General features: G+C 38.6%; 1 protein-coding gene across 4 annotated transcripts in view; it reads right to left on the bottom strand.

Moving 5' to 3' along the window:
* Positions 1-166: 166 nt before the first annotated feature.
* The window catches only part of LOC307151419 (uncharacterized protein), a 100008-nt gene continuing 75412 nt past the window's right edge, over positions 167-24762 (bottom strand). For 3 of the 4 annotated variants that reach the window (XM_079859422.1, XM_079859423.1, XM_079859424.1), the window contains 3 exons: positions 16049-16121; positions 812-907; positions 396-661 (listed from right to left, as the gene is read on the bottom strand). In XM_079859422.1, coding sequence (XP_079715548.1) covers positions 513-661; positions 812-907; positions 16049-16121 — 318 coding nt within the window. In that variant the 3' untranslated portion in view covers positions 396-512. Of the gene's footprint in view, positions 662-811; positions 908-16048; positions 16122-24762 lie in introns of all 4 variants that reach the window. The other variant, XM_079859421.1, reaches the window with a different exon arrangement.

Genomic DNA, 24762 nt, shown 5'->3' with positions numbered 1-24762 from the left:
TTCATCTTTTCTATTTTTCATTTAAATTCATATTTAAAAAAAAAAACAAAACACTGTAATTGTTTACTTGAAGTGATTTCATCAAGTTTTACTAATTGGTTTGGTTGAAGATTAAAATGAATATTTCTATTGTGTTAATTCACATTCACATAAAAAGTCAGCTATAGCTAGACAGAGGAAATAGTTTATTGTGGTAAAAGGTGTTAAGAGAGTTCCTTTATAATTAGTCGAGAGACTGCAAAATTCGAACCCGAGTACCTGCCCTAAGAGCTCAGGTACGTCATTTCTGAGAGGGAAGGGAGTGCTATATATATATAAGTTATATATATATAAAAGCATATAAGTTGAATAACATAAGAGCATAATAACATAAATGATGACAGCAAATGTTTTTTCCTTTAAACAGTGGCATTGTCTTATTTTATTCAATACTGTAAGAGGTCATAAAAGCATGTAGAAAAGAGTTTTCCACACAAAAACTGAGCAGAGGTTAATGCGGTCTGATCTTGGAATCAGGATGAGGATGACCGGTTTAAGGGAGTGGGCTCTAGTTGATGGCCGGACGCCTCTGCATTGATGTTCCTGTTACTATGAGAGCGAGACAGGAGGGCAGACAGCTGTGAGTAGCACTGGACCCGCCTCCCCCTCGACAAGCTGCCCACTGAGTGGAGGAAAACAGCTGTCAATCACCTCAAACAACCAACAGAGCACAACAATGTTGACACAATACGCTAAATGATTTTGTTAGTCATTGTTATAAATACAAATCTGCAAATGTGATACATTGAATAGTAACTAGACTTTTACATACCAGAATGAGATCTGTGTTCTGTAAAAAGATCCTTGCTGCCATTCCAGTAATGAGCTGCCATCTTCCCATGGTAGTCCCTTATATTGACTTTGGCATCTGCAGAGAGAAAAAGCTGTTTCCGATCATAAAGCAACACTTTCAAAATAAACTTGGTGTTATTAATAACTCTTTTCACACCATGTCAGCATGATACCTGTTACACTGTGCTGCACTTCCATAAACATACAAACATACACAAACACAAACAGACATTAAAGACATAACGGTTCTTTTAAAGGGACAGTTCACACACAAAAATAAGTATGGTGATGGGCATGGTTTTCAGAGAGTGCTAAATTAAATTTCAGCCTGGTCCTCACATTAAGCTATCACATGGCTTCAGAAGACACCCCAGACAACAACATCAGCGACACTCTGTTGCTGTCTGGGATATGAACTACTTTTATTCTTTTTTCTAGTTAGTTATGCTGAAAAGCTCCACTCCCAATTAACTTACAAGAATGCATAACGTTAATGGAACAAAACGTCCTGAAAATAATTCGGTAAGAGTAGCTTTCTGTTGGTCAACATGACCACCAATTTGTTTCAAAATCTGTCAACCTTATATGACATCCCCAGATTGTGTAGATCCCTATTGAAATGACTGGATTAAGGCCACAAAATGAAAGAAAGAAAGAAAGAAAGAAAGAAAGAAAGAAAGAAAGAAAGAAAGAAAGAAAGAAAGAAAGAAAAAGAAAGAAAGAAAGAAAGAAAGAAAGAAAAAATGCTGAACAACAGTGATTGTGATCAAACTTTATATCACACCATGTTGACTAGATGAGAACTGGTCCTTCAACTAGGCCTGGTTTCTCTCAAGGTCTGATGGAGTTTGGGTTTCTTGCCGCTGTCGCCTCTGGTTTGCTTAGTTGAGGTTTAAAAATTAAAAAGTGAAATTATTGATTTCACTGCACTGACACTATCGGACGAGAACAAAAACTTGAACAATGATGACACACAGAGCTGCTTTACAGCTTATTTGACTTTGTTTCATAATTGACAACAACATCGACACTGTTATTGAACTGAACTGAATCAACATTTAACTGAATTCAAGCTGAATAATGACACTATTGTCTTCTGTAAAACTGCTTATAGCTGAATTTGCTTATAGCTGAACTTGTCTCACATTTTATGAAGTTTGCATCGATAGCTGTTTCCATACACCTATGCGCATTTTGGGATATCACATAAAAAATGCTAGATGGAAACACCAAGATGTGCAAAAAAAAAAGTCAATGTCACTGTCAATACTGACTATATTGTGAAGCTATAAATAAAATATGATTATGTTTTCCTTCGCTCTAACTCATGGCACACAAACACTCTCATTAATGACTTTTTATAACACATAAACAGAGGTGTGAGTTTGTGAGTGGGAGGTCAAGGTTAGGGCACTGCTGCTTAAAAATAACAAATGCACCGTCATCTCTGCCATCGGAGAGTCGTTAAAAATAATACGGACAACCACTCTCGTTTCAATCAGCTCATCCCCTCTCTTTCTCTGTAGCACATAGTGATAATCACTCTGGCCTTGTAGCAGCCATATGGACTCGGGCTGGTCTGGGGCCTGCTGGAATACCGCTGTGGTTAATTAGAGGCTGAATACTGAGAGACTGAGCGCTGATCTGAATCCCTTCTTGCCTGGACACACTGAGTGGCCTTTAGAGCAGCTTGGGGCCTCCAGGGATTCGGAGAGAAATGGGTTGGGTAATTATAGATAACAGTGAAAAGAAGAGGTGAGGATTGTGCATTTGAAAGGAGGCAAGGCAACATAAAGAGAGGGAAAGCGAGAATAGGGCAGAAATGGGGCGATAGCGGTAAAGGTCAACACCTCCTATTTTTATGTAGAGTGTCAACAGCCTGTTATGCCTTTTTAAAATGAAAGCGCTTTTCATAAATAACATATTCTATTGCTAAAGAGTCAGCTTTAGAGATCAGTGCTTTGCCAGACAAATGAATGTGTGTGAATGACAAGTTTCTTTGACAGGCTCTTTTTAGTCGTCTAAGCTTTGTTAACAGCAGTTAAAGTTGCATATTTTGCACGTCTTTGAAATCAAACGGTTAGTCCCGGTACTCCCACAATATAGGGTCATATTTCACTCCAAAGTAAAAATAACAAAATTATTTGGACATAAATTATTGTAAATAACCACTGGTGGTGGTTGAGGAGAGACCCCGACATGATTGTAAAGCGCTTTGGGTGTACAGTAGTACACATGAAAAGCGCTATATAAATGCATTCATTCATTCATTCATTCATAAAATAAAGCCTATTAGGACCATTAAGATTATTTATTTATTTATGTATTTTATTTGTAATTAAATATACATTCTCATTACTGTAATGCAAGCAAAATATATAAACAATCTAAAATTTATTTTAAAAAAATTAAATAGCATCATAAATGAAATTCTGTACAACAGAATTAAAAATTATTTTAATTGTCTGTACTCCACAATTTAAATAATATTGTGGTAGTGAGAATGAGATTTTTTGTTCTAAAATATATTGATGAAAATTGAGGCAGGGGATTAAATGCAATACAAAAATATAACAATAAACAAACAATGCAATAATAATAAAATAATAAAATAAAATAAATCTTAAAACATGCTTCATTTTTGTGCATATATAAATGATAATTAAGCAATAATTACCAACTAATTGTACATTATACAGCTGACCATACGCTTATTACATGGTTCCTTAGGAAATAAATAAATGAATGGACATGAAATACTGATTTGAGAGTAAATTATTTGAATTACTGGGGACAAAAGAGGTGTTATTTTAGTATTTATTGAGATACTTGTCACGTACTGCTGGTCAGTAAACACGATGAAGGAGATTCACAAAAGAAGTCTTTCATTTAAATTCAGAATTACTCGGGAGAATACAGGAACAAGGAAGATCAAACTCTAACCAACATACAACAGTTGCTACGTCACATTAACACAAAGCAGAGAACTGGTGACTTAAATACATGAGATTAACAGAACTGAGAACAGGTGAAGTACTAATTAGAAACAATGGAAACAAACTAGAGCATGATGAGTAACGTTAAATAAACAAGAATCAGGGAAAACCAAACTAAGGGACCATTTACACACCATTTTCAACTAAAAACATAAAACCTTTTATGCATTTTGGCTGTTAATTTAAACAACAACGGCGTTTTGGGAACCTGAAAACGCAAACTTTTGAAAACAGGTTTTAATACAAGTTTTTGAATACGATACCATTATCATCTCAAAAACGTGAATTCAGTCTATAGCCGTGTAGTGTTTCTTTACAAATTGACATCGCCAACTACTGGCCTGGCAGCAGAATACAACGCTTTTAGTCGTTTTCGCGGATTCGTGTGAATAGGGGTCGGTTTGACAACGTTGTCTTCTGTACGTGAAAAACTTGCAAAGGAACAACTTTTCTGTTTTTTGTACAATGTTATTGTGTAAACGTATCCTAAAACACAATGAAAGTAAACAGAATCAAAGCGTTATCCTGCCAGTACTATTATACTTTTTATTAATATTTTCCATTAGTTGTGTTTTGTCATTTTTATAGTTTTATTTTAAGTGAACTTAAAAAACCCTGTATGCGAGACATAAAACTAGCATAGCTATGTACTAAAGAAAATGAATAAAAAATTATACAGTTTATTACTTGACCTAGCAGCAATTGACCAATTAGAATCAAGCATATAAAAGAACAATTAATTAAAATGTTATTTACAATAAATGATGAGAAATATAACTTGGACATTTCTTGGCAGTATTTGTAAAGTTCACCCAATGCGATTTTAAGGTTTTAGACTAACCAGACTGTGCTGGATTGTGGTTTTACAGGAAGGTCAGCTGACTTTTAATGACCTCGCAGACATGGCCTCAGGGCTTCTCTGCCCAACAAGCTAAACCTACATCACTATCAGATCTATGAACTCTCTAACCCCCAGTATAAATGTTATTAAATTATATATTAGCTCCTAAAGCCGTGTGCATGTTTTACACCATGTTCACTATTACAGATGCTGGACGATCTTCAACATCAACACTTGTTCAAGTAATCTGTCAGCTCAAACACTGACGATTGGAAAGTTGACCAAAAAAGACACATAATCTATAATGTCATATCCACACAGTGCCGCTCCCGCAGTGCCTAAATATCAGCAACGGGCATGAATTGATAACAATAAACTAATAAAACTGCAGTTTCAATAAAGAGCGGGACATTAACTCTGATTTTCAACAATCCAGTCAGGAATATGTCTGAAGCAACGGCGAGCTGTTTAACCGAGTTATATGATTATGGTTGTGTCTGGAGAAATTCTATGTGCTTTAATAGAGTTACGCGGGGGTCTTAAGCTGTGCGCCGCTAAGAGAGGCTTATGTTTCCAGGCGCAAAGCAGTAATCCTATAACTGTGTTCAACTATATTGCTTAAGGCACTGCAAGCAGTCAGTTTGTAACTACGTTAAACTATCTACAGTTCCCTAACCACTCGCACAGATCTCGCTATGATAAGATAAAGCATTATTCACCCGGAGTGCTATAGAAATCATTAGTGTAGCAGAGAGATGCTGGTTTCAACACTTCAAATGACTTCAAACCGCTGATACAAAAATAAATACTCTGGTCATATTATTGTGCAGAAAGGAATCAGATGGTAATGGTGGGTGTTTCATTTGTGCACTTTGTAATTTTCCAGGGGTTGAATTTTAGGAAGACTAACATATTTAAACTATAGGGTCTTGGGAATTTTGTACCATGCCTTAATCATTTATTTTTCTAATGCATTTTATATAGGTTTTATTTTTTTTTTACCCTTGTCCTAGACCCATACTTTCAATCTAAACATATGAAAATGCATCGATATTTAAAATAATAATAATAATAATAATAATAATAATAATAATAATAATAATAATAATAATAATAATTCAATTACAATTAATTTCATTTAATGGATTTATAAAATTGATATTCTAAACAGTGAAATAAATTGTATTATATTTATTATTATTATTATTCACAAATTACAACTATTACACAGTTGTGGTGCGATTTTGTACCACGTACATTTTACCATTTAATTTAGCCGAATTAAATGTAATTATAAAAAAAAAAAAATATATATATATATATATATATATATATATATATATATATATATATATATATTCATGATATTCAGCGTAATAAACCATTATTATCATCATCATCATCATCATCATCACTTTAGCTGTACTGTACAAAACAGCTCTTGATGCTGCTTGATTTGTCAAACATCTGCCCTTTGTTATTCTAGTTCTTTCCCTACAGCAACTAATGAATCTGAAGTCTCGCATATTCACAGAAAATAGATTGCAAAATATAGTGGCTAAACTTAGATGAAGAGTCAGTCGAATGCATCAAGACACTGTAAACAATAGATGTGACTGTGTGAACAGTAAACAATCTGGTCACCTGGTGAGGGGTATGAGCGGGCAGCTTGGCCAGGCATGGCTCACTGGTTTGGAGGTTCCCAGATGAAGGTCTGGCACTAGAGATCTCATCATTCTGATAGGTGACCAGTGACACTGTCTGCCACTCAATAAACAGGCTGTGTGTGTATAGTACATTCAATGTATAATACATGTTTACAAAGTTGATGACAGAATTAAATTTTGAACTGAAAACTGTCCCTTTACATAAGCTGTTTCTGTGAAAAACATTATATACCACGCTTGAAGAGTAAAATGCCTTAGCGTTTTGGTGAAAGAATCAAGTCTGTTCATGAGAGTGTCTGCCGGAGGTTTTGTCTGTTTTTGACACATGTCTGTCTCTGGACTGCTGTCATTATGTCTTTAATATCCATGACAGGGAAAAAAAGTCTGGGAAAAGCTTCTCTGCTGCGTTGATGTTCACAAAACCTGTGATATATATATATCATATATATATATTCTTTTTTTTTTTTTTTTGCCAGGGGTCTTTATCTCCAGGCCATCAAATCTGTCTAACTTCACACTTCTAAATCAGTGCGTGTCAATGGCAGGTCTGTTCTTGCAGACAGCTAGGAAAAATAACGCAACTCTTAAAAAGGATACAATAGATCAATAAATGGGAAAACACTTTCCATATCTTTTGTTGTTGATGTCACGTCAAACTCCAGCCAGTCAAACTTAAATCCATCTGTCACTTGGGAAAAGGCAGATGGATCAATGACAAATAAGAGAGTTTGAGAAAAAGAAACAAATGAATTAGAATGTCCAAGATGAAGAAATGAAGAAAAAATCCTTTAAATATCTAGTTTAAAATGCATGTGCCAAATTCTTAGACATTTACTCCTTATTCAAAGCTGTTTGACATGATTTTGAGAAACTTTCATACAAATTTTGGTCATACTTTATAATGTCTTCAACTACTATGTACTTACATGAATAATAATAATAATTATTAGGTACAATGTACTTGTGTTGATGTTGTATTGCAAAACACCTGTGCTGCTATTGAGGTGTGATACAGGTAAGGTTAGGACAGGTTTAGTGGTATGAGTAGGTTTAACGCTGGGTTAAGGTGGTCTTAACAGTTAATTGTAGATGTAATTACAGAAATTAATTACAGCTGTAATTACATGCAGGTATTTTTTTAAATATAAGTACAGTGTAAAAGCCTGTATGTACACAATGTTCATTTTGTGTCAGCAAAATGAATAAATGTAAAATGTAAATGTATCACACAGTACACAATATAAAGTGGGACCCTAATTCTCATGTGGTGTAACTATCAACTATCAAATAAAAAGTCATATTTATTTGATTTCATCATCAATATATGTGAATATCTTAAACATTATTTTTAATCAATTAACGAACCAACCAACCATTAAAAGTTTTTTTTTTCTTCATATATGAATTATTAATTAATATACTTATTTTACCAAATGACATTTTACAATCAGAACTAAACTTGCCTTGTCAGGCCTTGCCAAGTTATCTGGAAATTTACAAGACTTATTAACTTTGACAAACCTTTTTATTTTTGGCTTATTTCGGCATGATTCACATACTTCTCTTTTAATAAACACAGTATATATAATATTTTAACAATATTTCCCCCCTAGGAAATAATACAGGTATAAAATATTATTCCAAACACGTCAATAAGGTTTCCGTTCGAAAGGATGCCTCCAGCATGACTGGTGTCTGAAGCATGAGTCTAAACACGACAATTAGCTTGACATTGGCAGGCGGCAGCCTATGACGTCACCACTGGTGCGAACGTGAGTATAAAAGGGAACTTGTGAAGTACGTCATCCTCTTGTCTTCAGGAGACTGTTTGCTTGTACATGAGTGAGGAGCATGCGTGTTTAGCTCCTGAGGGAGCTGGATGCGAGCATTACGTGGGTCTCCTCTCGCTATAGAGAGGATTTCTCAATGAAAAGCTCTGTTTGGGCCATCCCTATTCTTGAGGGATTGCTGTGGAATGCTGGATTGTCTTCGAAGGAGCTGGATGCGCTAGGTATGATGCATTCACGAGACTGACTACAAGAGACAGGCAAGGAGCTTTTTTCCTTTCTTCTCTCTCCTGAGAGATAGTAGTTAGTGTTCGCACGAGTGTGTTTGGCTCTCGAGGGAGTTTAAGGCACTCATAGCACTGCAATCGTGTCTGTTCTTTCAAAGTGATAGAATCTGACATGTGAACTAGTGCGCTTGACTCTCAAGGGGGTTAAATGTGCACTTTTCGTGATGCGATTGCGAATTGTTCTACCTGGGCTTGACTCTCTCCTGAGGGATGTCGTCATGCTGTCTGCAGAGGCTAGATTGCCTCATTGACTACTGACTTTACAGTAGCGGAGCATTGTTAGGCCTCCTCTCTTTATAGAAAGTCACTCTTTCAGGCCTCTGCTCCCTAGAACTCTGCCTGAATAGCAGGTCCGAGTTAGGATTTGCGAAGCCTCCTTGGTAAGCTGTTCAGAGCGTAGTACTGGCGTTTTGTCTAAGGACGTTGCTAGGCCTCCTCTCGTCTTAGAGAGTTGTCATGTTGAGGCCTCTGTCCGCAGAGCTCCACCACGCAGTGGTGCTGAGTTGTCAGGCTTTTGAGCCTCCTTGGCCACTGCCTTTGGGAAACTCTGGCCGGAGCAGAGCGAGACCCTAGTGTAGGAAGCCAGTGCGTAATACGAGGTTCTCCATTACGAGATGGAGAGGTTTAGCCTCCACTCCTTTGAGCTCCATCAAGCCTTCTCTGGAAGCTGTTTTGGGGCTCTCTGAGCCCTCTTAGCTATTGCTTAGGTTTGGAGTGTTGTTAGGCTTCTCGTTATGAGAAGTAGGCAGTGTTGTCAAGTTGTTAGGCTCCTTTTGAGCCTCCTTGGCTACTGCTTTTATAAAAAAAAAATTTCCAAGTTGTAGGCTTTCTTTGAGGCTCTTTGAAGCTGCCCTGGGTATAGAATGTAGTTCGGCCTGCTCTCGTTTTGGAGAGTCAGTATATTGAGGCCTTCATTCTCTGAGTCAGATTTGAGCAGTAGAGCTGAGCTGTAGGATCTCCTTCCAGAGCATCCTCTGGTGCATCTAGGTTGGGAGTACCACCCCTGAGCTCCATGATTTTTTAGAGTCAAGTTGCAAGGCCTCTCTCTCTCTGTCTCTCATCTCTCCCGAGGCTCTCTGCGAGCTTCCTTTGTCACTGCACAATTTCTAAATGACGACATATGCTTTCAATGAAAAATGCGTTCATGACCTCAAGGCTAGATTATTGTAATGCTCTACTGGGTGGTTGCTCTGCACGCATAATAAACAAACTAAAACTGGTCCAAAACAGAGCAGCTTGAGTTCTTACCAGAACCAGAAAGTACTGTATGACCATATTAGCCCCGTTCTGTCAACACTGCATTGGCTCCCTATTAAACATTGTATATATATATATATATTTAAATATTGCTAACTACTTACAAAGCACTAAATGGTTTAGCTCCCAGTACTTGAGCGAGCTCTTATCACATTATAGTCCTTCACATCTACTGCGATCTCAAAATTCTGGCCAGTTGATAATATCTAGAATATCAAAAGTTGCCAAAATATCCTTCTCCTATTTAGCACCTAAACTTTGGAAAAGTCTTCCTAACATTGTCCGGGAAGCAGACACACTTTGTCAGTTTAAATCTAGACTAAAAATGCATCTCTTTTACCTGCCATTCATTTAGAACATTATACATTTCTATTATTCAAATCAGTTAAATGATTATTAGGCTGCATAGATTAGGTCAGCCGGAACCGGGGACACTTCCTATAACACCGGATGTACTCGATACATCATAAGAAGAATGGCATCTACGCTAATGTTAGTCTTTCTGTTTGTTCTGTTCCGTATCCAGATCAGATGGTGGACCTGCGCCTGGACCCATCCACAACGCTTCCCTGAAGTGCCAGCCTCATCAGCCCTGTGAAGGCCTCATCGACACGACAGCCATTGGCACTGATCCTCAACAAACTCGTCTCCATACCGGCGTGATGACTCCGACTTCCAACCCGATGGAACTGGATAAATATTCTGAATGTTCTGATCCAATCTGACTTCTGACCTGTAATTCTGCCTGTAATGAATCATAATTATACACTGTTTGTTCGTTGGCCAGAGGAGAACTGGCCCCCGACTGAGCCTGGTTTCTCCCAAGGTGTTTTTCTCCATTCTGTCACCTTGATGGAGTTTTGGTTCCTTGCCACTGTTGCCTTGGCTTTTGACTTGCTTAGTTAGGGACATTTTATATTCAACAATATTATTGATCTGCCTTACTTAAGGTGGACGATGATGCAATTTTCTTCTAGAAACAAAATTTGTTGTATTATTTTCATGTTATCACTGTGAAGCTGCTTTGATACAATCTGCATTGTAAAAGTGCTATATAAATAAAGGTGACTTGACTTGACTTGACTCTGTGAGCCTCCTGGCAAGATATCCTGAGTGTGGGGCGTTGTTAGGTCTCCTCTCAATTTAGAGTCGTCGTGCTGAGGCCTCCACTCCTAGAGATTGGCTGAGGTTTGCTAAGTTGTTAGGCTCTCTGTGAGCCTCCTTGACTACTGCGAGCATTGTCAGGCCTCCTCTCACTAAAGATAGTTATATTTAGATGCCTCCGCTCCCTTGAGCTCCACTGGGATAGCGATTCCGAGTGGTAGGCTCTCTGTGTGCCTCCTTGCGAGATGTCCTGAGTGTGGGGCGTTGTTAGGTCTCCTCTCGATTTTAAAGATGAGGACTCCTTTGAGTCTTTTGACTTAGTTCAGCCAATAGGGCACTCATCCCTTCTGCATGGCAGCATGGGTATTCCATTCACCACAGCGACCCCTAGGGGACGCAGTGCGAATTCCCTTTCAAAAGGGAACGTCTCAGGTTACGCATGTAGACATGGTTCTCTGAAAATAGGGAATGAGACGCTGTGTCCCTTTGCCATGTTTCTGGTATTCCTGCACACGTCTCCTTCAGACAAGAAGAGGATGACGTATTTCACAGGTGCCCTTTTATACTCACAGTCGCGGAACCAGTACTTGTCAGACTCCCTCATATCCGCCAGGTTCAGCCAAAGATGGCGTTCCTGGACCACCAAGGTGGACATCGTCTGTCCGAGGGAGCACGCAGTGACTTTCGCTGCATGCAAGGCAAGGTCCGTCACTGTGTGCAGCTCCTGCATCAGCCCTGTTTCAGAACTACCTTTGTGCTGCTCTTTAAGTGCTTTGGCTTGGTACACTTGCAGGTGAGCCATGGCGTGCAGGGCGGAGGCAGCCTGTTAAGAGGCTCTGCAGGCCTTGGCTGTGAGAACGGACGAGAACTTAAAGGCCTTGGATGGGAGACGCGGGTAACCCCTCCAGGCAGCAGTGCTCTTTGGACACAATTGCATCACAACCAAGTGCTCCACCAGGAGGATCCCCACATACACCTTGGCCAACCCGCTATCAAGGTTAGTAATGGGGGAGGAGGTACTGGACACATTTCGGGCAGAAAAAGGTGCCGTCTATGATCTAGTAACCTCCTCATGCACTTCCGGACCTGAACCTGAGATATCAATCGTTCAACCTCAAGGGCTAAGGACACAGTGGAGGCCTCCACTCAAGCCCGACTCTCTCTGCGGCCTGGGAAAGCAGAGCCGTCAGCTCTGGGTCAGGATCGGGCAACGCTACTCTCCCTGAAGGGGGCAACGCAGCCGAGTCTTCATCCCCGGAGGACTCTAGCTCACCCTCCATTGCAGGGATCGATATCTGATTGTCCGGCGGAGCCCTGAATGAGGAATGGGGAGCCCACGGAGACTGACTTGGTGGGTTAGCCTCCACGTAGGGCTGTCACGATGTTAGATTTTTCACACCACGGTTATTGTGGCCAAAAGAAAACGGGGTTCTTAATAATCACCCTTTATTAAATATATGAATACAGAAACCCCCTGTTATCAGGTTAATGTCACGTTTCCCATTCCATGACTAGTAAAATAATAGCAATTTACTCTCAGTAAAATGGCGTAATCCGCAGGGTGATGGACACGGAGTTGGGTAAAAAAGTTGATGGCTACACATTCTGCAACGGTGCGTCGCGTGTAGGACAACTCGAGGTATCGCACACCGGACGCGCACTTTCTCAGTTTATGGCCAGCAATATGTTTAAAGGCATTATGAAATTAAGATAATGTCTGTACTATGTTATGATTGTACTGTACAATTAAATACAATAGTTGCTGAGTCTGTGATCTGAACACTTTACCTCAGAGCATCCGTTAACTGAATGAATTGAGAATATCACCTGAAAATCCGATAACATCAGCAATTTTCATTCGAGCAGCTGATTTCTGTAAATTAATGTAAAATTAAAATGTAGGCTATATTGCAGCACAGGGTGAAGTCATTTACGATGATTTGAGACAAATATAATGTAAATTTAATATAAAACAATGTAAATGACACTGGCACTGTGTCGCGGCAGGATTTTGAACAAGGTCCTGAGCCGTTGCCGGTGTGTGTACACTCATAGAGAGTAATGTGTTCGAATTTTAAAGACCTGGTGCTCCACTTCTCGTCCGGTGTGCGACCCCCTTTTAAGGTGCTGTTTTCTTTGAAGCCGAAGAACTCCATACTGGCGAGCTTACTTTTTTCGGGTGTGGACAGAGTGTTTCACTCTAGCAGTGCGGGCGCGGGCGAGCGCTGCGTCGTCTTCTTATTCGATAGGTGTCCGCGGTGCAATACTGCCACCTGAGAGGTCAACCAGGTACTGGCGCTGGAGTATTTACGTGTCATGTTATCATAAGAGTCCTATTCATTTTAAACATTGTGGTTATCGCCAATACCGGTATATTGTCACACTCTAAATTAACACGATGTTGATATTTCATGCTTTGAATATCACGATTATCGTCAACACCGGTATATTGTGACACCCCTGTGAACCTCAGGTCACCCTGGCTATTCACCGAAGTAGCCCTCTTCCTTTCAGAAGAGGAGTTAGATCGGGGTATAGGCGAGAGGACACCACCTCATCTGAGGTACTCGAGTCTCGACCGCTACACCGTGATGGTCATCTTCCTGCAGTGGGTACATGACTCATCCACAAAAGCTACCTCAGCGTGCTTGACGCTCAGACACGTGAGGCAACGATCCTGACTGTGAAGCCGGCACCGGGTAACCACCGCATCCAGAAACACACGGGTGGAATGACATCTTTAAAAAGACAGTGTCACATCCGTGTTTGCTCTTTCAGGGAAATTAGCTCTCTTATAGTGTTATACCCGCGATGTGGGGCGGAGCACGAGATGCAAATCTCGCACGCCAATGTGCATTGGCTCGTTTAGTTTACACTCAAAGGTGATTGGGCTTTCAGGCGAGATTCCAATTCGTCAGACTCTGTCTGACATAACATTGAATAATGACTTACTGATAGGGAACTATGGTTACATGCGTAACCAGAGACATTTTCTTTTATAGAATTTCATTCTCTTTATGATGATTTTTTCCTCAGTTTGATATCACACTAGCATATGGAAGCTTGTTTCTACCATAGAATAAAAAAAATTAAAAAAGGTAATTGCGACTTTTTATATCACAAATCTTTGACTCTTTGACAACTGACTTTTTCTCGCAATTACGAAAAATCTTATTTCATACAATTCTGAGAAAAAGGTCCGTCTCTTTTTCCCCCTCAGAATTGGACTTTATAACTCACAATTGCTTTATATAACAAAAGTTTATATCTCAGAATTCTGAGAAAATAAGTCAGAATTGCAGATATAAACTCGCAATTACCTTTTTCATTTTTTATTCAGTGGCGGAAACAAGCTTCCATACTAGCACCTCAACATTTTTTACTTTATACCACAAAATAAATAAATAAAATAAAAACATGTTCATTCATAATAGAAGAGGTGTATTCAAGTATCCATAAATATCATTATATTTATTTATTCATAAGGAATACATCTGAATATAATGTGCCCATTGTGGCATCTCCAAACCAATTGAGACTGTCTGACCTAAACTTCACTAGACTCCTGATCTGTGATGTCATTTTGTGAAGGGAGCAATTTACAAATTGGCTGAACATTCGTGGTACTTGAAAAAATTGAGAAAACGAAGGACAATCCTCTCTATCTCTCTCAGTGTAGTGTCCAAGTGAGCTGTAGGTGGTGAAGGGAAACCATGGAGTATCCATTTCCACACACCATATGGAAACTCAGTGGTTTGTACAGAGGAGGTGGGAGCTAATATTGACCTGGACCATATGTGTTTTAGTGAATTACAAACACAACAGGGCCGAGTGGACACCGAACACACAACATATGGGCATCTATTCTCTGTAAGGGGATTTTACAAACAAGACCCCCCTACACATTTATGCGTGTACGCCATCCAAGATCTCAAGGGACTCTTCTTTTGAATTACTCTATTGAAACACACCCTAGTTAGCTTCATTAGCGAGAGCTAGTGTTAGCTCACAGCATGAGGGCCATCACTGCCGCTTTCTCCCCTAAAAACCAATTATCATTTGTGACTGCACAGTAACTTCAGCTCAGCATCATTGATCATATCTGTGAGCTAGGTTTTCTTTTTGTAGGAGACAGTGTTAAAGAACATTATACTGTATACTAATGGGAAATTCTTTTGTGATACTTATTTTTCTCTTTGCTTTGAAATTCCTTTTTGTGATGCTTCTTTTAATCTTCCCCTTTGTTCTTCACGTTACATTGTTTCACTGTGGAGCATTGTTTTAACGTGGGTGGTTTTAAAATCCTAAAATGTCTGAAGGTCTCAGGCTACATCGAGGGGCGTTTCTCTTAACACTGCAATAGTATGATGCATCTTTGGAGAAGTTAACAAGTCACTGTTTCCCAAAACCAGAATAAATGCTTGTTTCAACAATATAGATCTGTCATAATGACGTCACACATATAGTGTAGTAATATCCAGTGGTATTTTTTTTATAATGACTGGGTGAATTAATGAATAAATGAATACAAAATACCTACGTTTTCATTATAAAAATTAGGTAATTAATTATTATTATTATTTAAATATCATTAATTATTATTCATTATTATCATTAAGTGTTTTTGGAGGTTAGACCACATGACATTTTACAACCTGAACTGACCTTGTCGTGTCAAAAACTGGTCACATTATCTGATATCTTAAGTGATTTTTTGACCTCGTGGTCTTCAGGGTTTCTTTATTTCCATTCAACCAATCAGATTTGAGGGACAAGTTAATAGTTTATGTCAAGTTTAGGCTTCATCCAGGGTTAGGTGCTTCTACATCAGTGTTATTCACCTATAATTTCCCTCTGATTTTAGGAATAAGTTATGCATATAGGGTTAGATTTAGGGGTAGGGATATGATTAGGGTTACATTTTCAGACAGAAATGTTGTTCCAGGATCAAATATCAAATGCATGCGGAAACTATGAGTAAAACGTCACTTCATCATTGTGGATCATTTTGTACTTACACTGTTACACACCTCGGGTTGTTAGCGACCCTATACAATTTTTTTTTTTTTTTACAAAAGATGAATGGGAAAACAGTCATTCTTTTCATATTTTTTTCTTATTACATTGTTTATAATGAATTGATTGGGGAATACTAAGGTTGATGTCTACTTTAAAAAAAAATATGAAAGAGGTGGAGAATAGTGAATGACGTCCTAGGTCACTAAAGACCAGAGGAATGCGTTTAAGGTGTATTCAATCCAGAATAAAGTGACCTTACTGTAGTTATTGACTAGGAGCTGGATGATTTTGCCATGTCCATGCAGAGAAGCCAGGTGTAGTGGTGTGTAACCCTGCAAACACACACACATACACAAATACATAATATGTGAACTTGGTCAAATTGAGGCCTGAAAGGTCCATTTGTATGCATCCTACATGCACTAAAAAATATCTAAATATCGTTAGCTTGGGAGGATGGTAATATGACGGCACTTCTTGTTCTCCTGTTGTGTCTGTCACTCGATTGTGATAGGCTATTAAAAACAGCTGGACGTCATTTCACACACCACTGTGTGCAGTCGACGTTTCACATTTATGCAGTTAACCAGACAGCGAGACCCGCTGAGACAATCGCTACAGTACATCCCGCACATTAACACGGGACTAACCCTCTCTAGGATACCGTCAGTCACCCACCGCTGTTTCAAACAGCACCGGCCAAACAGCTGAAGGCCTGATGGGGTTTTCTTCTGAAAGACGGTGGTGCAAGTAAGACAGTGTGCTAGTGAAGACGACATGAGAGGATGATGGATGTATGAAATGTGACTGCAGTTTAGTGCTGATCTGAGCTCAAGCGGTGATTAGTGTGGATGACGGCACATTAACGCTCCACGGGGGAGTTTATCATCCAAAGACACTTCTGCAAACGGATGTTTCATGTTGACTCCATCTATCCCTGATATCTCTTTGGTGTCCGTTTGTTTTACACTTACCATTTTTCCCTGCTCACAACACTAATGGGCCATGTGATTAGAGAAAAAAAAAAAGTGGCAAGAGCAATAATATTTGACAATAATGAACATTAACCAAACACAAAAATGGATAATAATTTAGGAAAATGTACGCAACAGCATGAAACTTTATAAACTCACAAAGTAAATAAAAGTCCTTCCGAAAAACTCAATACCGGTACTTAAAATTAATTTGCTGCACATCCAAAAAATGGATTACATGCCAAGATACTAGCAATCTTCTTTTATTATTTCATGTGCAAAAATAAAATAAATTGCTTAGTGTATTTAAAAACCTCAACAAACGTTTCGGTTATAAATAAAAGTACAAATTAATCATGTGAAATTTTAAAACTAAAAACAATATATAGTTATAGTCTAGTTATAATTATAGTATAATTCACTATAATGAAGTATAATAAATAAATAGTTCATTCAAAACTGAAAAGTATCAATAAAGTTGTTATAATTTAATAAAAATTAAATGCTTTAATCAATAGTTGTATGTATGCTGTATGTATTTTTATGCTTATTAGAGTATCGCATTGGCTACATTGATTTCACTCAAATAATCTGTTTGTAATCTGATTTATGGGTCAATCAGACATCTCAATCAATCTAATTGAGCTTGATCTGAATAAAATTTCGATTGAAAGGAGTGGTTTCAACCTTAAATATTCCAATCAATAGAAGAAAAAAAAACAAAAAACCCTGCCATGTAAATGCTTGAATCTATTTTCTCAAATTCACAAATATCTCAACATGGCGACTGTGCATTCGCTGAAGATTTGTTTGGAAAATGTGTAAAATACATGTAAATGAATATGCAAATCGTATTGCGAAGTTTAAAGATCATATAAACAGAATTCAGAATCTGAAATCGGATTGGATTCATTCAGACTGATGGAATGAATGTAGTGCATGTAAACACACCTATTAGCTTAGCAAGAAGCTAAACTCTGCTGGAATAAATTGAATTGAGTCTCCCTTTAACTTCTTGTGAAGAGCACTGTTTGTTTAATGTGACTAGTTGTTGCCTATGTAGATTGGTTCCAAATCAGCCACTTATGAGGTAGCCTATGTGTAAAGAACAGACAGTGCTGGAACATAACTTAGAGAAACATAGCCTACCGGTTCTGAGACTGAATCATGGGTAGTCCTTAAAGTTAAGGGTAAGTAAAGGGGTGTAAACATCGATCTAGGCAAAAGTGTCAATATTTAAAAAATTTTTAAGGTAGTGTAGCCTGGAATCAGTCCAGAATTGCTGTGTGTAGTGTGTAGCATAGCGTAGCCATGTTGCTAAGAGCACAGTACTATCATCATGTAGTTCTGCTGCCCTTAAAGGTTAAAGTAGACTTCCCTCTGCTCCACTCCTCATTACTACACTAGTCCTAGCACTGACATTTTTGGAAAGGTCACAGACACTTTCATGTGCTCTGTTTCACATCAGCTTCAGTATAAATAAAGGCCCTGGAGAGACTGTCCAGGGTGTCAAAGAAGCCAATGGAGATCAAGGTGAGACACTGAGAATGGATTTAACGAGACTGACAGACAAAGCGACATTAACACAGAACATGGATGTGTGCGATCCCAGCTAACAAAAAAGTTTGTTCTAAGAACAGTTTGCTACTGTTCCTATTACGTTATGAAAACGTTATTTCTGAATGTTCTCTGAATGTTCAAAACGTCCAGTTTATTAAATGTTTTTAAAAACTTTTTTATTTGTTATAAGAATGTTAAGGGAACATTCCATTTGCTAATTTTGCAAACTATATGGGAAAGTTACTTTTGAAGCATTTTAAGAAAAAAGTTCCATGATCAGTATGATACGATAATATGATAAACAATGTTTTTGTGCAAACATTTTGACAACATTATTAAAGACCAGATCATTTTTAACAAATATTTTAGTAAGGTTACTGGAAGAATGTTTGTTCATAACTTTGAGAGACCCTTGTAAGAACATTAGTCAAAGTTCCTGTTAGCTGAATCATAATGCTTGTGAAAAAGAAGTGTGCTCAATTGTATTGAATGTGTACTTGTGAGTCCACTTTCATGACTATGTTTCTAAACACACTAAAGTACTCAATGTCAAACCAAATATATTACTTTTAAGTACAAATCATTTTTTCACAAGTAATTTTTTTCACAAATACACTTTTTGATGTTGACTAACATACTAAAGCACATGTAACGTACTTGTATAGTGTGTTATTCAATATTACATTTAAAGTAAATATATTTTCAATGTACTACATTGCAACTTCATCAAAACAAATGTTTAATGTTTAATTTCAAATATATTTAAATAACAAGTTTCCATATTTCCAACCCTATTTAAAAGACAATAAGAGTAATTATGAAATTACATATAAAGACATTTATAAATTCTACATAAGTGGGTCCAAAATTCTGTAAATAATGTTCAGCTGATTGTGTTTCATATCAATTTAAACTGAAATACATTTTCATTTATTTGCAATTACCATACATTTAAGTGTCAAAAAACATTACATTTATTTAATTCTTAAGTATATTATTTTAAAGTAGCCTATATTATTTCTGTGATAAGTACTTTTTAAAAAAAGTATGCTAACGTGAACTTCTTTTTCACAAGTGACTGTATTCCTACTCTTAAATACATTATACATTGTTCTACAGGCTACTTTACTTTACTTTACTTCATAGTATGTAACAGTGGCAAGTATACAAACAGTAGCATAATGAAGTACATTTCTAGACGCATTCTCAACTCTCTTTTATTTCTACTATATGACTTCATGTTAACTTTTAATGCAAAAAAAGAAAGATATATTGCACTGTAAGGTTGTTCGTTCCAGGTAATGAACTAAGGAGATCTGCTAATTCTGATCAATAGGCCTAATTGTTTTTATCCAGAAATCATATTTGTGTTTTCTATGTGAAGTATGCATACTAAATCCTTTTATAAAACACTATGAATTTTATGCCTATGTGTATGTATATATATATATATATATATATATATATATATATATATATATATATATATATATATATATATATACATTTTCATATTCAACTTCTGAAATGCAATGAAATGCATTTCACTTCCAATACTTCCTGTACTACTCGGAATGACTACAGCATTAAAACACCATTACTTCCAAGGTTTGTAACTTAATCTCATACTATCTGCATTTTGAATGTTTAATAAAACCTATTTGTTCAGTGCTCGGCAAGGAAAAAGGGATTTGATCCTCAGTATCGCGCCAGCTCTTAGTAGTCCCACAATCCTCTGATAAGTGGACAGCCAATGACTGCGCTCAGAATCTAAAGCATATTTCTTCTAAATCCCGCTTCATTTCACAGGTGTATTGAAATCAAACTCACCCCCTGTAGAAAGAATGAAGAAAGAAGGCTGTCATCAAGACCCAGAGTAGGCTCCCATTTGCCAGAAAAAGCCAGAGAAGATTATAGAAACAGAATAAGCATATAGTACATAGCACAAGATGGGTCAAGAACTTAATTTCACACTGATGGGCAATTTGGCTTTGGAAATATTTCCTCATTCATATGAAGAGCATAAATCTAAGTCTACAGCTCTGTTCCAAAACCCATTGAGCTGCCTACAACATTTTAAAGCATCATGGATTTACTTCTAAACACAACATTATGCTACTTTCTATGATATCATGTTTAGGCCAAATTTTATGGGAACATTGCATGTATTCTTCACAGAGAAGATAATCTCAGAATCTCTTTTATGCTTATTAGAACTTGTGTTTTCTGAATATGTGAAACTGGATAAAATGAGGTGTACACTTACATGCTAGAAGGCCAGGTGAAGGCATTGGAAATGCAAAAGAAAAAAAAGGAGACAGGCGACATTATACATCAACTTATTAAAATGTATTTAATTTTTTTTTTATAAATGTATGAAATTGACCATACCCCTGTAAATTCCCACATAAGGAATTAACTTCAAAAGGGTTTTAAAAAGGGCCTCTATTATGCTTTTTCAGATATTACCTTTCATGCAGCTGTCTGTGAATGTAAAAGGTCTGCAAAGTTTTAAAGATCAACGTGCAAAACAAATTGTTATTTTCTCCTAAAAGAAAGTATTTATGATGAACTGCTGACATGAGTCGTCAATAATTCTAGTCTAACTTCCTGTTACATTACCTACATAACGATGCATTATTTGCATAATGCCAGCCTCAAACACTGTGGTTGTCGCTGAGGCTTGGAAGAGTTTGGTTAATCCACTTTGCATGCATTTCCAAATAATGAGACTCTGGCTTGAATTGATACATTACAACAGACACCATCGTTACTGTTCGTATCACTGTGTATCAAGTGATGAGGAAGATCCGGAGCTGAAATTCAGATATGATAATGGCCGTGATAATGACACACGCTGTAAGCAGTCGTCCAATCACAACAGACTGGGTCATCGGACCAATCAGAGCAGAGTAGACCAATCACCACAGACTAGGCCATGTGACCAGTCAGAGCAGAGTAGACCAATCACAACAGACTAGAGCACCTGACCAATCAGAGCAGAGTAGACCAATCACAACAGACTGGGCCATCTGACCAATCAGAGCAGAGTAGACCAATCACAACAGACTGGGCCATCTGACCAATCAGAGCAGAGTAGACCAATCACAACAGACTGGGTCATCTGACCAATCAGAGCAGAGTAGAACAATAACAACAGACTGGGCCATCTGACCAATCAGAGCAGAGTAGACCAATCACAACAGACTGGGCCATCTGACCAATCAGAGCAGAGTAGACCAATCACAACAGACTGGGCCATCTGACCAATCAGAGCAGAGTAGAACAATAACAACAGACTGGGCCATCTGACCAATCAGAGCAGAGTAGACCAATCACAACAGACTGGGCCATCTGACCAATCAGAGCAGAGTAGACCAATCACAACAGACTAGAGCACCTGACCAATCAGAGCAGAGTAGACCAATCACAACAGACTGGGCCATCTGACCAATCAGAGCAGAGTAGACCAATAACAACAGACTAGAGCACCTGACCAATCAGAGCAGAGTAGACCAATCACAACAGACTGGGCCATCTGACCAATCAGAGCAGAGTAGACCAATCACAACAGACTGGGCCATCTGACCAATTATAATAGAGTAAATCAATCAGTGGGGCCGACTGTTCAATCAGAGCAGAGAGACTTTAGAGACAGAATTTTCAAACTAACCGTTTTCCAACTCTTTGAGAAATCAGGTGATGCTACAATGTATATTATGAAAAAAAAATTTAAGTGTTTTTTTTTTTTTTTTTTTACTTTTGATGCATGTAAACCTCTTCAAAACAAAATCAGGTACCTTTAAAATAGCATAATTGGGGCACTTTAACTTGTTTTAAAAAAGCAGCACTCATCTCTCTCTCTCAATTCAATTCAATTCAAAATTGCTTTATTGGCATGACTGTACATATTACAATATTGCCAAAGCTTGGAACACATAGAATAATTATAAAGTATAAAATTATAAAGTACAAAATAATAAAATATTATAATATAACTTAAATCTAAATGTACAACTTAAATTAATTGTACAAATTAACAGTGTAACAAATTATAATATCTGTGAACATTTTACACCACAGTGTTTTAACATATACACACACACATTTCACTGAAGGTCACTGTGGTGGACAGTAGGGAAACACACTGAGGTCAGACACACACATTACACACACATTCACCTGCTGTCTCTCAGGCTGTGGCACACACACACATGTATCTGGCAGCCAGTGCTGCTGTCTGACCCTCTCCTAGCAGGATCTTCATCTGATCTACTTCAGTCATGGCTGTAAAGTTCTGTATTAAGTTAGTGAGTTTGCTAAAGTAGAGTTCTCTGACTGAACTGTATTTGTGACAGTGAAGGAGGAAGTGTGTCTCTGTCTCGACCTCTCCTGTCCTGCAGTGAACACACACCCTCTGCTCTCGGGGTAACCAGCTCTTCCTGTGTCTGCCGGTCTCGATGGCGAGACTGTGTTCACTCAGCCTGTACCGACTCAGGATCACACACACACACACACACACACACACACACACACACACACACACACTCAGCCTGTACCAGCTCAGGATCCGTCTCTGCTTTGTGTCTCTCACACTCTGGAGATATTCTTCCAGTTCATAATTTGATTTCAAATTTCGCTAGAATTGTAATTTACTTTGTGTTTTAGTTTCCTGATCCCAATGTTCCAGATATGTATTTTTAGAGTGTTTGATAATTTGGTTTGTCCTGATGTTAGTGTGAGAAGCAGTGCTGGTCTGAGACTGGTTAGTGTTAGAAGAGTTAGTCGGGTTAGTGAGTCTCAGGACCAGCTGACTGAGAGGACTCTTCTCGGGGTTCAGTTCTTGGGTTTGTAGTGCTTTAAAATGTAGCAATTTTGTGGGACTTGATTTTAGATGCATCCAGAATTTGAGGGATCTTTTTTGCATATTGATAATCAATGGGAATCGGCCTAATTTTGCCCTACATTCATTATTGGGTGTTTTCCTTTGTAGTTTTAGAATAATTTTGCAGAATTCAGTGTGTAGGGCTTCTGTTGGATGCCTGTCCCATCTAGTGTAGCTCTGATCACTGAGTGGACCCCAAACCTCACTTCCATACAGCGCAATGGGCTGAATTACACTATCAAAGATTTTACACCAGATTGGAATCGGTAATTCAGTGTTTTGGAATTTTTTCTTAATTGCGTAGAGAGCTCTTCGAGCTTTATCTTTGAGAGCATTCACTGCCACACTGAAACTCCCCGATGCAGTGATGACCAGGCCGAGGTAAGTGTGTGTGTGTGTGTGTGTGTGTGTGTGTGTGCAGTGATGACCAGGCCGAGGTAAGTGTGTGTGTGTGAGTGCAGTGATGACCAGGCCGAGGTAAGTGTGTGTGTGTGTGTGTGTGTGTGTGTGTGTGTGTGTGTGTGTGTGTGTGTGTGTGTGTGCAGTGATGACCAGGCCGAGGTAAGTGTGTGTGTGTGAGTGCAGTGATGACCAGGCCGAGGTAAGTGTGTGTGTGTGTGTGTGTGTGTGTGTGTGTGTGTGTGTGTGTGTGTGTGTGTGTGTGTGTGTGTGTGCAGTGATGACCAGGCCGAGGTAAGTGTGTGTGTGTGAGTGCAGTGATGACCAGGCCGAGGTAAGTGTGTGTGTGTGTGTGTGTGTGTGTGTGTGTGTGTGTGTGTGTGTGTGTGTGTGTGTGTGTGCAGTGATGACCAGGCCGAGGTAAGTGTGTGTGTGTGAGTGCAGTGATGACCAGGCCGAGGTAAGTGTGTGTGTGTGTGTGTGTGTGTGTGTGTGTGTGTGTGTGTGTGTGTGTGTGTGTGTGTGTGTGTGTGTGTGTGTGTGCAGTGATGACCAGGCCGAGGTAAGTGTGTGTGTGTGAGTGCAGTGATGACCAGGCCGAGGTAAGTGTACTGCATCGTGTGCTCTAGGGCGGTGCTGCCTAGGCTGAACTGGCATCTGTGTTCCTGACATCTGGGCTTCTTCTGAAAGACCATAATGTTGGTCTTTGTGAGGTTGACTGCCAGGGCCCAGTTCTGGCAGTAGTTCTCCAGCAGGTCCAGGTGCTGCTGTAGTCCCTGTGCAGTGGGTGACAGCAGCACCAGGTCATCTGCGTACAGCAAGAGCTTGATGCTCCTGTCCTGTAGAGTGAGTCCAGGGCCCGTAGACTGCTCCAGCTGCACCGCTAGTTCATTAATGTAGATGTTGAACAGCGTTGGACTCAGGCCACAGCCCTGCCGCACTCCTCTTTTCTGGGTGGAGAACTCTGTGTGTTTGTTGCCAATTCGTATTGCACATTTGTTGTTCGAATACATTGATTTTATAATGTCATAAACTTTACCCCCTACACCACTTTGTAAAAGTTTGTAATATAATCCGTTGTGCCAAATAGAATCAAATGCTTTTTTGAAATCGACAAAGCATGCAAACATTTTTCCGTTTTTGGTCTGTTTTACG

Source organism: Squalius cephalus (genome assembly GCF_949319135.1).
Source record: "Squalius cephalus genome assembly, chromosome: 23".
In the NCBI taxonomy this organism is placed as follows: domain Eukaryota; kingdom Metazoa; phylum Chordata; class Actinopteri; order Cypriniformes; family Leuciscidae; genus Squalius; species Squalius cephalus.
The sequence above is the reverse complement of the archived record's forward strand: the minus strand, read 5'-3'. Positions and strand labels throughout refer to the sequence as shown.